This window comes from Trichosurus vulpecula, chromosome 7, assembly GCF_011100635.1.
Source record: "Trichosurus vulpecula isolate mTriVul1 chromosome 7, mTriVul1.pri, whole genome shotgun sequence".
Classification (NCBI taxonomy): domain Eukaryota; kingdom Metazoa; phylum Chordata; class Mammalia; order Diprotodontia; family Phalangeridae; genus Trichosurus; species Trichosurus vulpecula.
This window is the reverse complement of record NC_050579.1, coordinates 16,740,465-16,754,065: the sequence shown is the minus strand read 5'-3', so window position 1 is coordinate 16,754,065 and position 13,601 is coordinate 16,740,465. Positions and strand designations below refer to the sequence as shown.

Genomic DNA, 13,601 nt, shown 5'->3' with positions numbered 1-13,601 from the left:
ATATACCTCAAGCAACCAGAAAGAAGTAATTCAAGTACTAGAGAACTATAATAAGGAAAACTCAAAATGTAGCAACTTCTATCATAAACAAGAGGACATCTTGGAAAATAATATTCTAAATGACAATAAATATAGTCTGATACCCCAGAATAATTCCCCTAAAAAAGCTGAGCAGAATTCAAAGAAAAATGGAACAGGGCTTTCAAATATTTCTGACAAAAGTACTAGACATAGGTAAGAAATCTGAAATATAAATACAAGAGTCAAGAGAAACCTGGAAAAGTGTGTTTAATTGAAATGGGCTGTGTAATGAAATTGTGCTAACATTCTAATAAAGAATGAAGAAACAAATGTCCCTTCAGAATTTTAATGTCATCAAAAGTCTTTGTGAGAGTTTAAATGATAACAACAGAGGATTTAGCAATGGATGGATTCTGTTCTGGGGAACTGAAGAGGGGGAAGAGAAGGGGAGGAAAAGGGAATATACTAGTGATGAAAGAAGAGGAAGGGGGTGGGACCTACTTTGTCTCATAATTGTGGAGAGTGGCCAAAAAAGCATCCAAACATGAAGAGAGGAATCAGAGGAGCAGGCATCAGTTGAACCTCGTTGTTATCTGAAATGAAAAATTGAAGATACATACAGAAACAATTTAGTACATATATATATGTATATATATATATATATATATGTATATATTTCATCAGGGAAACAAGGGGGCAGGGATGGATGTTAACAGAAAGGATAATACCAGGGAAGGAATAGCTGCAAGAAAAACAAAATTCCCAATCCTGAAGGCGAATTAAAATGAAGAACAAGAAAGAGAGAACCAAAGAATTAGAATCTAATGCACATCTTGACATTTGGGAAATGGTTGAACAAATTGTGGTATATGAATATAAAGGAATATTATTGCACCATAAGGAATGATGAAAGATATTATTTCAGAGAGTACTGGGTAGTATGAAGTGAGCAGAAGCAGGAAGGAAAAAACCCTAAGGGGAAAAAAAACTTGGAAGACTTGATGACCATGCTGTGATGCAGCACCCAAATCTTGACAGAGAGATAATAGATTGAAGATGCAGGAAGAGACATACGTTTTGAGGACATAGCCATTGTGTGGATTCATTTTGCTTGATTATGCTTATTTGTTACAAGGCGTTTTTTCCCTCCTTCCTCTTGTGGGTTTTTTTTTTCCTTTGGTGGGACAACATGGTAGAAAGGGCATTTAGAAATAGTGATGCCCCAAAAAAAAGGTCATTAAAATTTTTTTAAATGGGCAGAAGAGACCAGTGAAGGAAGTTCAGAAGGAAGCAGAGCAAAGCAGGACACTTTCAAAAGCAACATGTGGAAATTATTTTATACTTTTTTGAGAAAAATCAAGTGGAGATTCATGGTTTCATATGTAGTCCTCTTTTTTGTTATTTAAGTCCAGGAAAAGAAAATAAACTTAATTGTTTAAATGAATGAACAAAAAATTCTTCCATTTTTGTTGTCTTTTAATTTTTCTTTGATATTTACTCCTCCACCTCCACATTCCTGTTTCCATCGTTCTTTTTTATGAATCGAATGATAAGAAAGAAGTGAGTATAGCTACCACACCATCTTGATTTCCTGTTCATGGCCAAAGCCACTAAAAGCAATGGTTTCCAAAATACTTTACTAGCAAGGATTATGTTTGCATCTGATCCCATCTCTCATTTTTCATTTTTTTCTACCTCAGTTTCTCTTCTTCTCATGACCTACAGCTTGTATATGTAAGCATGGACAGTAGCCTGAGGAGCCCCAGGATACGCCATTTCAGACCTTTTTTGGTCTCCAGCAGATGGTTCTCCATTGGGAAAAGTACCTTAGGAAACTACAGGACATTTTTCTTGTTGCTTCCATTCTTTTTCATTTGTATTGGCTACTAATGGTAACATTTATTGTATTCAGTATTTATGATCTTTTTTCTCTTTGTCTCACCTCAAAGGAGAAGAAAGAAGAAGAAATCACTTCCACCAACATCCCATCAGCTGGTTCAAGCTCTGACAATGCCACAAATGAGAGCAAACTCTCAAATGAATTGAAGGTACAATAGTTTGCCCTGAAGCTTCCATTTTTAATTTATTGCCCCTCTTCTCTTTTTCTTAGTTTTAAAATAAATTTTATTGGTATACTTTGTTTCTATATCACCTACATTTCTTTTTTAAAATAAATTCATTTGTTTTCTTTATGCATTTATAACCTGTCTATCCTACTGTTCTCTCGACCTCTCCCCCGCCACCACTGATTTTTTTTTACATTTCTTTTCCAATTTACTTTATTGTCAGGTATTTTCCCATAATTTCTAGTAATATGTTTTTGAGAGATTTCTTTTCTGGAAATGTGAGTCTCATACTAATGGGTTTTGGGACTTGGATTGCATTTTCCCCCTGGCCTGAAATTCTTTGCAATTCCTTGCAAAGATCAGCTGAGGCAAGTCCAAAATTTGTAAATATAAAGTATAAACATAAGCACCAGTACTTTAAAACAAGAAGAGTGATTTTCCTGGCTTCCCAGGTAACCAACCTTTAGCATCATTGAAATGTTAAAATAGACATGAACAGTACATGCAACAGACTTGCACTCTATAGAACATCACCTAAATGTATCCCAGGTATGACCCATCTATATCACTCAAACAAACAAATTCAAGCCCTGTAATAAGCTTTAAAGGTATTTTATCCAGATATCTACCATTAAAAAGATTAGGAAATGATGATAACTTGTGATCCGCTGTTTAGAAAAGCATTACAATTCATGTTCTCAATTTTTACCGTCACCTCTGCATGAAGTCCTTTGAGTCCAGGTGGAATAGACCATGAAGAATTGATGATGAAACCAATGTGACAATCCTTAGGGCCCAGAGCTATGGCTTCAGGGCCTTAAGTTGTAAGGGTAGAGTTCAAATAACAGATTTGTGGAAAAGAGTAGAATTAAAGAAAGGCTAGAATCCCTGCTTAGGGTGGGAAAGACAAGGATAAAGCATAACAGAGAGAAGCCAAAAGCTTTCAGCTGTTGCTTCTTTCCATTTTCCTGCCAAGAAAAATTATCAGTGTGCTATCAATAACAGAAGAAAAATGGCTTATAGGAAGTTGAAATCCAAGAAAAATGAAGTGATGGTAAATGTGCTCTTGACTTTCAGTTGAGATTTAAAGTCTGCAGGTCTAAACGAACCACATCCCATGATACAGAGAGAAGAGGTGAGTGTAATCACTCTGTTATCTTTTTGAAGATTGTGGAGATACATGCTATAGAACAATGAATGGGGAAAATGTCTCAATTCTAAAAATAATAATAAAAGAAAGAAAGAATGGAGTCTGAATTATAGGCCGATGACCTTGAATACCTGATGGTAATATTTATTATATTCAGTATTTATGATCTTTTTTCTCTTTGTCTCACCTCAAAGGAGAAGAAAGAAGAAGAAATCACTTCCACCAACATCCCATCAGCTGGTTCAAGCTCTGACAATGCCACAAATGAGAGCAAACTCTCAAATGAATTGAAGGTACAATAGTTTGCCCTATCAAAATTCTAAAACCTACCAATAAAGAGTTGGTTAGTGAACATTTAGAAAAGAACATTACCACACAGAGCTCACATAGCTTCATCACAAACAGTTCCAGACAGGTATGTTGAATTTTTGACACAAGTATTAGATTAATAAATCAAGGAAATTCTCTAGATATATTCCCTTGATTTTAGTGAATCATTTGACACAATCTTACATGATGTTTCTGACAACCGGATAGAGGCATGTGAGCTAGTCAGTGGACAACTAGACTAAAGGCCAAACCCAGAAAATTCATGATTAGTTTTAGGTCACATTATACAGAGGTACCTAGTGGAGTGCCCACAGAGCTAGGTTTGGCCCTCTGCTCTGTAACATTTTTATCAGTGAATTGGATAAAACATTGATGGCAGGCTAATTAAATATGAGCATGATGCAAAAATAGGAGAGGTGGTTTTTCGATGACAGAATGAAAAAAGGCAATTATAGTCTAGAATATTTGGCCAAATCTACCAAGATCATATTTCAAAGAGAAAAATTCAAAGTCTTAAGCTTGGGTACAAAAAAATCAACCTCTTAAGTCAAAATAACAGGAGTATGTCTAGACAGCAATTAGTCTGAAAAAAGATTTAGCAATTTCAGTGGATGACAAGCTCAAAATAGAACCGAGCAGCAGAGGCAAGGACATAGGAGATTGGTGGACAGGCTCACTGGGGTAGCCTGGACATGACTTGTTTTCAGTGGGCCCCTGCTTCATATTAGTGATTTGTTGTTTTCCTTTCTAATTGATTACAAATCATCCCTTCGTTGTTTCACTCTGGAATTTTTCCAACAATTTTAGTTAAGGTTCACTAATTCAGAGATTGGTGTTTGTCCCTTTTTGCCAATCAGGACAATATTTGCCTCTGTGCAGCCCTTTGACTCCTCTCCTATACTCCATAATCATTCAGACATCACTCATGTCTCAACAATCATCTCCAAAAATTTTTCAGTGTCACAGGGTAGAGTGACTTGAACTTGACAAATGCAGCTGATGTCACTCTTCCTCTTTACTCATGTATCTTGGCTTTTATTCCCTGTCAGCACAGAAACCCAGGAGACTTAGTTTGAGACCAACCAGAACCTAGTATTCCATCCAAGGAACTAAGGCTTAAGAGATGGGTAAACCAAAGAATAGCACAACTAGTTAAAAAAATTCTTGTGAATCTAGAGGTCCTCCAAAAGGAGCCAAAAATAATGCTATAACAACTGCGAGAAAAGACTTAAGGAAAAAATGAATTTTTCACAAAGACTACATGAATACTTGGAAGAAATTAAGCAAGAGATTAAAAAACTGAAAATCTCTGGAAGAAAAATTTGGAAGAGAAGGTGGTATTATCCAAGTACTGGAAACCCTAAAAACTAAAATAGAGTTAGAAGAAATCAATGATTCCATGAGACAAAAAGAAATAGAAACAGAAAAAATAAAAGACTGGGAAAAAAGCTTGAAGAAAATGTACAATATCTGATTTTTAGAACAGAGTTGGAAATTTGGACAGATGAAAATCAGGATTTTTGTAAAAGCCTGGGACCTCACTATATTCCAGAAGATCATAAATTTAAATTGTCCAGATTTCTTAGGATTAGGGGGCACAGTGCTGGACCTGTATTCAGAAAGACTGGAGTTCCATTCTAGCCTCAGACACTTATAACTTGTGTGACTGTGGGCAAGTCACTTAACCTTTATCTGTCTCAGTTTTCTCATCTGCAAAATAGAGATAATGATAGCACTTACCTCCCAGAGTTGTGGTGAAGATTAAATAAGATTTTATTCCTAAGTCATTTTGCAAACCTTAAAGCACGACATAATTACGGAAAGATTTAGGAAATATGTAAATCTCCTCCTAAAAGAAAAAGTTCCAGAAACATCATAACCAAAATCCAGGGTTCCTACATAATGTAAGGCATCAGAAAGAAGTTATTCAGAGTATTAAGGAACTATAGTAAGGAAAACTCAAACACTGACAACTTTTACTATAAACACGAGGAGCTCTTGGAATCTAATATTCTAAACACCAATAGATATAGTCTTTTAAAAATCATTTTTATTTTGTTAGGTATTTCTCAGTTACATGTAAGAAATTATTTTTAAATTTTGAGTTCTAAATTCTTTCCCTCCTTCCCACCATCTCCTTGAGAAAAGCAAGCAATTTTATTTCTATTATACATGTGAGGTCATACAAAATATATTTCCCTATTAGCAATGTTGCAAAAGAAAGCACAAAGAAAATAAAACAATAAAAATAAAGATAGTAAAAATAAGTATGCTTCAATCTGCACTCAGAGTTCACCAGTTCCCTCTCAGGAGGTGGAGAGCATTTTTCAGCATAAGTCCTTCAGATTTATTTTAGATTATTGTCTTGATAAGAGTACCTAAGTCTTTCACAATTGATCATCCTTATAATATTACTGTTACTGTATAGAATTTTCTCCTGGTTCTGCTCACTTCACTTTGCATCAGTTGATACAGGTTTTTCTGAAACCATCCTGCTAATCATTTTTTATACAATAATAGTATTTCATCACAATCATATACCACAATTTGTTCAGCCATTCCCTAGTTCATGGGGATCCCTTCAATTTCCAGTTCTTTGCCACCACAAAGAGAGGTGCTATAAATATGTTTGTACAAATAGGTCCTTCCCCCTTTTCTTTGATTTCTTTGGGATACAGACCTAGAGTGACATTGCTGGGTCAAAGGATATGCAGTTTTATAGACTTTTGGGTATAGTTCCAAATTGTTCTGCAGAATTGTGGAATCAGTTCACAACTCCACCAACAGTGCATTAGTGTCCCAATTTTTCCACATCCCTACCAGCATTATTATTTTCTTTTTCTGTCATGACATCTGATAGATGTGAGGTAGTATCCCAGAGTTGTTTTAATTCACATTGCTCTAATCAATAGTGATTTAGAGCACTTTTTTCCTGTGACTACTGATAGCTTTTATTTCTTCTTCTGAAAATTGCCTGTTCATTTCCTTTGACCATTTATCAACTAGGGATGGCTCTTATTTTTTAAACTTGACTGAGTTTCTTATACAGTATATTTGAGAAATGAAGACTTTGTCAGAGAAACTTGCTATGAAAATTTTCCCCAGTTTTGTTTTCCTTCTAATTTTGGCTGCATTAGTTTTGTCTGTGAAAAAACTTTTTAAATACATGAAATCAAAATTATCTATTTTACTTCCTGTAATCTCCTCTACCTCTTGTTTGGTCATAAACTTATCCAAAGATCTGACAAATACATTTTTCCTTACTCCCCTAATTTACTTCTGATATTTCCCTTTATGTTTAAGTCATTCATCCATTTTGATCTTTTCTTGGTATATAGTGTGCGATGCTGGTCTATGTGTTATTTCCTCCAAACTGCTTTCCAATTTTCCCAGAAATTTTTTGTCAAATGGCGAGTTCTTGCCCCCAAAGCTTGGATCCTTGGGTTTATTAAACACTAGATTACTGTGGTTATTTACTGTGTATTGTATACCTAATCTATCCCACTGGTCTACCACTCTATTTCTTAGTGCCAGATTGTTTTGATGATTACCACTTTGTAATATAGTTTGAAATCTGGAACTACTAGGCCACCTTCCTTAACATCTTTTCCATTGATTCCCATAATTTTCTTTTTTACCTTTTGTTCTTCCAGATGAATTTTGTTACTAATTTTTTCTAGCTCTATAAAATAATTCTTGGTTAGTTTGATGGTTATGGCACCGAATAAGCAAATTAATACAGGTAGAATTATCATTTTGTGGTATTGGCTCAGCCTTCTCATGAGCAATTAATATTTCTCCAATTGTTTAGACCTGTCTTTATTTATGTTAAAAGTGTTTCGTAATTGTGTTCATATAATCCCTGAGTTTGCCTTGGCAGACAGACTGCCAAGTATGTTATATTGTCTACAGTTATTTTGAAAGGAATTTCTCTTTCTCTCTCTTCCTGCTGGACTTTGTTGGTAACATGTAGAAATGCTGATGATTTATAAAGGTTTATTTTGTATACTACAACTGCTGAAGTTCATTGTTTTAACTGGTTTTTTAGTTGATCGTTGAGGGTTGTCTAAGTATATCATCTTACCATCGGCAAAGAGTGATAGTTTTGTTTCCTCATGGCCTATTTTTATTCCTTCAATTTATTTTTCTTGCCTTACTGCCATAGTTACAATTCTAGCACAATGTCAGGTGATACTGGTGATAATGGACGTGCTTGCTTCATTCTTGATCTTGTGGAGAAGGCTCCAAGTTTATCCCCACGATAGACAATGTTTACTTTTGGTTTTACATAAATGCTACTTATCATTTCAAAAATGGGTCCACTGATTCCCATGCTTTCTAGTGCTTTAATAGGAATGAGTGTTGTGTATCATCGACAGCCTTTTCTGCATCTATTGAGATAATCCTGTGATTTTTGTTGGCATTGTCATTGATAGGGTCAATTATGCTGATAGTTTTAATATTGAACCAGCCCTGTAGTTCTGGTATAAATACCACCTGGTATATTATTGTAACCTGTTTGCTAGTATTTAAATTTTTTGCATTGATATTCATTAAGAAAATTGGTCTGTTGTTTTCCTTATTTTTGCCCTCCCTGGTTTAAGTATCAAAACCATATTTGTATCATAAAAGGAGTTTGGTTAGACACCTTTTTTATCTATTTTTTCCAAATGGTTTATGAAGTATTAGCATTAATTTTTCCTTAAATGTTTGGTAGAATTAACTTGTGAATCCATCTGGTCCTGGGATTTTTCCTTAGGGAGCTCATTGATGACTTGTTTGATTTCTTATTCTAAAGATTATTTAAGTATTCTATTTCTTCTTTTGTTAATCTGTGTACTTTATTTTTTTTTATAAATATTCACCCATTTCTCTTAGATTGTCAGTTTTATTGGCATTCTACCCTGTTCTTCCTCTGAAGTCTGTTTTGCTTCTGACCACTGCCTTCTTTTATCTGTCCTCCCTTTTATTACCCCCTCCCCTTTTCTCTTTTACCTTTTCCATCTTGCTTCCCCTAATTTCTATTACCAGTTCAGCATGCTGATATATTTTACCCTCTTTGAACTAATATAGATGTGACTGAGAGTCAAGCATTTCCAGCCCCCTTTCATCATTTTCTCCTCCGTGGTAAAAGCTTTTCCTTGCGCACCTCTTTTATGTGAGATAATTTTCCCCATTCTTCCTGTCCCTGGGCCAAAATTCTTTGTACTTCCTTTCAGATATCAGCTTGGGCAACAGCAAAACCTGTAAACATAGAGTATAAACACAAGCATTGGTGCTTTTAAAACAACAAAGGTGATTTTCCTGACTTCCCAGGTAACCAACCTTCACTACAGACAATTCTTACTTTATATAAGTGGACCGTTCCACAGCCCTCTAACTTTTACTTAATGTAAATCTGCCTATGGGTACCCTACTGTGCAGGAAGGGGGCCAGCACATAGTTGAAGAACACTTGGCAGTCAGGGACAGAGAAACAAGAGCAGAAGGAGGAACATGTAGGGGCCAGGATTAGCCACATGAGGGCTTAGCTAAATACAAGAATACAAGAGGAACAGACAAGTGGGGGCTAGAGACAAATACAGACAGGAGAGGACTGGTGACATATTGGGACTGGGGACAGACACACAGTACATCAGTGCAGAAGGTGGGAAGACAGACACATAGAGCCAAACATGTGAGCAGGTGGGCAAGGCAAAGGTCTCAGTGGCCGAGGTCTCAGGCCAAGCCCTAGATCTGGCAATGACAGTGGTGGTGGACTCATCTGTTTGTCTGCTTTCACTTGGAGATGGGTTTTTTAGAAATTCTTTTTCAAGGTTTTTTTTTTTTTGGTGGTTCATAGGAAGCTACGGAGTGCTTATTTGAGAGGTAAGAATGGAGAGAGAGACAGAGACAGAAACAGAGGGACAGAGACAGAGAGACAGAGGGAGAGAGAGAGAACATAGTACTGTGTAGTAAAGTTAATATGGGTGGTCTTTTTTAGAATGCGGATTTCTTTCAGAATTCTTTATGTAAAGTTGAATTTGTATAACGCAAATTTATGTAAAGCAAGAACTGTCTGTGCTATTGACACTAAAATAAAACAAACAATCACCCAATCACGACATGTGGTACATAATTAGTTTATGTAGTTGACATAGTACACTATAGATCACCACCTGGCTATATCCTGGTATGGATAGTCTATATCACTCAACCTGACAAGTCCAAGCCATGTCATAACCTTTAAAAGTATTTTACCCAGAGATCTGTTATACAACATTAGAAAAGGATGGTAACTTGTGATCCACTGTATAGGACAATTGAATTGTTGCAACCAACGTACTCAGTTTTTACCATCCCCTCTTCACAATGTCCTACAAGTCCACGTGGAGCAGACCTATGAGAAACTGATGATGAAACCAACGTGACTATCCTTGAGGCCCATAACTGTGGCTTCAGGGCCCTAGGAAGTAAGCGTATGGGCTCAAATGACAGATTTGTGGAAAAGAGTAGAATCAAAGAAAGGACTGAGTCACTGCTTAGGGTAGAGAAGACAGGATAAAGCATGACAAAGTAGTCAGAGAAGATAAAAATAAGGCATGACAGAGAAAAGTCAGAAACTTTAAGCTGTTTTGTTTCCATTTTATTACCAAAGAAAATTATCAGTGTGCTATATATAAAAGAAGAAAAAATGACTAATAGGAAGTTAAAATCCAAGGCAATTAAAGTGATAATAAATGTGCTCTTGAATTTCAGTTGGGAGTTCAAATCAGTAGGTCTAATAATCCCATCCCAGGGTACAGAAAGAAGAGATGGATTCAATTGTTGGACTACTTGTCAATTATCTTTTTTTTAATTGTGGCGGAACAAGGTTCATACTTCAAAACAATAGATGGGCAAATGTTTCGATTTTCAAAAAAAAAAAAAAAAAGGTTAGATTCTGCGAATTATAGGCCAATGACCTTAAATTTAATTCTTACCAAAAACATACTACTAATGAGCTGATTAGTGAATATTTTCAAAAGAAGCAATGAATATACAAAGCTCACATGGTTTCATCACAAATAGTCCCAGACAGATATTCCTACTTTTCTTTTTTTGACACAGTTGTTGGATTAATTAATCAAGGAAATATTATGGATAGTTTATCTTGATTTGAGGGAATCATTTGACCAAGTCATTCCTGATATTCTTGACAAGATAATGATAGCAATATCTAATATTTATATGGCTTTTACTATGTGCAAGACACTGTGATAATTGCTTTACAATTTTTATCTCATTTGATACTGATGAGAACCCTGTGAGGTATGCGATAGGATAATTCCCATTTTACAGAAAAGGAAACTGAGGCAAATCAATGTTAAGTAATTTGCCTAAGGTCACACAACTAACAAGTGTCTGAAGCCAGATTTGATCTCGAGTTTTCTTGACTCCAGGCCTGGAGCTCTATACACTTTACAAACTAGCTCCCTCAAAGATGTAAGAGCTATGAGCTAGCCAGTAGACAACTAGGTGAATGACCAAATACAAAGAACCTGTAAATGGTTCTATGTTGTCTTATATAGAGGTCCCCAGTGGATCTATGTTTGACCATCTATTATGCAAAATTTGATGAGTAGCTAGTAAGTATCTGAGGCAGGTTTTGAACTCACCTCTTCTTGATGTCAAGACTGAAACTCCATCCACTATATTACCTAGAATCCCAAGTCATAGTCCTACTTCTTTGATCTCTTTCTTTACCTTCCTCTAAAATTAAATTAAATCAGAGTGAAAACTTTATTTAGACCAAAATCATCTCCCAGCTTCAAATTCTGTATTTAATGTCACTAGGAAAGGAAACAAGAAGCCATCTTCTGCAGTCCCGTCTTATTGGATGGGTTTGTTTGGGGATTTTTTTAATCTTATACTTCAGGTTCTTTCGTTACTGTGATGGCAAGCAAAGTGGAACTTTGTGCTTTTTTTTCTTTGGAGTGCTTCTCAGCACTAAGGCAATCAAGCGCTTTGATTGAGTCCTGCTTTTGTTTGAATCAAGAGTCTTTGATTGAATCAAGAGTCTTTGATGACCTGCTTAAGTCACAAGAAAGCCTAAGTCACATGAGTTTGAGTCACATGGTTGCGATGCCCTCTGTGGACTGACCCTGAAGAAGTGTACATATACTCTGAGGTTAGCATTTTGCTTTGGGGGCTCACTCATTGGAAGTGTTTGTGTGAAGACTCTGGGTAGCTGTTAAGGAGCCCCACCCCCAGCTTTGAAAACCCAGATGCTGGTGCTTCTCTCTCTAGTAACTATGTATGTATTACTATGGTCAGACAGAAGCCTGTCTATTGATTTGTGTTATTTTCTCTGTTTGTAATTTCTGTTTGTATTTGCTCTGAAGTTCAGGCTTCTGACTTTTTCCTTTGAACTAAGTGAATGATATATGTATGTTTAATTAAAGTAAGACTGCTAACCCCTTAAAGTTGCTTTCCTTAGAAAAGCAGATCAAATAACCTGTGCTAGCAGCCCTCCTGTGTGCTGGTGTTATTGGCCTTCCACCTCTACAGCAGCTGCAAGCAGCATTGTTGTTACAGTTACCTTTTACATTAGTTACAAAAATCCTCAAGAACTCTATCATCTTCCATGCCCAAAGTCACCTTTCTTACTTCACTTTTAATTAAATTGTCCCCTTCTCTTAAAAAAGACAAACCTAAGTAAAGTGATATTCGGTATTATAACTTCAGGATTACAAGCTCCTTGAGGGCAGGCTCAGTGTCTTATTAACCTTTGTAGGGCCCCGGTACCTAATGCATAGCTTTGCTTACAGTAAGTGCTAAATAAATGTTAAATCAGCCATATCATATGTAATGGGAAAAGCCCTGGATGTGGAGGAGATCTGATATATACTAGCCATGTGACCCCGGGCAAGGCGTTCAAACTCTCCAATACTCAATTTTTTCATTATAACATAGTTACTATGAAAATGTTATTTCTATATCACAAGGAAATTGCAGCTACCCAGGCCTCACATCCCTACTCTAGCAAAACCCTGAAATTCTCTCCAGACCTATTATAGAAGAAATCACAGTAAATGATATTTTCCACTGCAGAAATGAAAAAAGAAGAAAGTATCAGCCAGAAGCCCACAGGCAATAAGAAAGATGACAACCACAGAGCCAGTGAATGAGCAGTCAAACAAGCCAACATATTTCCAGTATTGCCAAACATGGGCCAGGGACACATAGAGCTCATGTTTGATTGCACCAAGTATGGAGGTTCCCCTCAAGAAGGTCCCAGGGTGGTCCTTAGGATGAGGACTCTAGAAGTCCCAGAATGCATCATGGACCACTATACCATAGCATTTCTCAGACTGGCACAGCTTAGGAACACTGGGGCTCCAGGGTGCCTAATACTTTGTCCTGAGATTCCACAGAAGGCCATAAAGATCTAATTCTCTGAACCTCAAATATCCAGAGGTAAAAACCTAAGGTACCCAGGTTGAAATCAAGCATAACCCAACATTCCACTGAAGGAACTAAAGCTGAAGACATGAGTAAACCGAAGATCACCCCAAACCAGTTAAACTAAAGTCTCACAAATCTAGAGATCCTCCCCCCACACCAAAGAAGCCAAGAATAGCTATAATACCTACAGGGAGAGATTCAAGGGTAAAATAGCTTTTCCCACAAAGACTGCATGAATACATAGAAGAAATAAGGCAACAAATTTAAAAACTGAATTTAAATCCATGGAGAAGACATTTGGAAGGAGAATAAATAGTTTAGGAAAACAAATGGTTTTACCCAAGTACTGGAAAACCTGAAAACTAAAATGGAATAAAAAGAAAAATATCAGTGCTTGAGGAAAAAAGAAATATTAGAAAAAAAGTCAAAGATTGGAAGAAAAATAGAAAATTTTAGATTTTTTAAAATTTGTTTGGAAAACAGGTCAAGGGGAGATCATTGGACAGAGTAAAATCGGGATTTTTTTAAAAAAATTCCTAGGCACTTCCTATATTTCAAGAAATCATAAACAAAAACTTCTCGGTTCTATTAGGACTAATTGCTGCAATG

General features: G+C 36.2%; 1 protein-coding gene across 1 annotated transcript in view; it reads left to right on the top strand.

The window, feature by feature from the left end:
• The window catches only part of DGKG (diacylglycerol kinase gamma), a 229,009-nt gene that overhangs the window by 79,815 nt on the left and 135,593 nt on the right, over window positions 1-13,601 (top strand). The window contains exons 16-17 of the mRNA XM_036768121.1: window positions 1,971-2,069; window positions 3,432-3,530. Of these exons, the coding sequence (XP_036624016.1) occupies window positions 1,971-2,069; window positions 3,432-3,530 (198 nt within the window). The remainder of the gene's footprint in view (window positions 1-1,970; window positions 2,070-3,431; window positions 3,531-13,601) is intronic.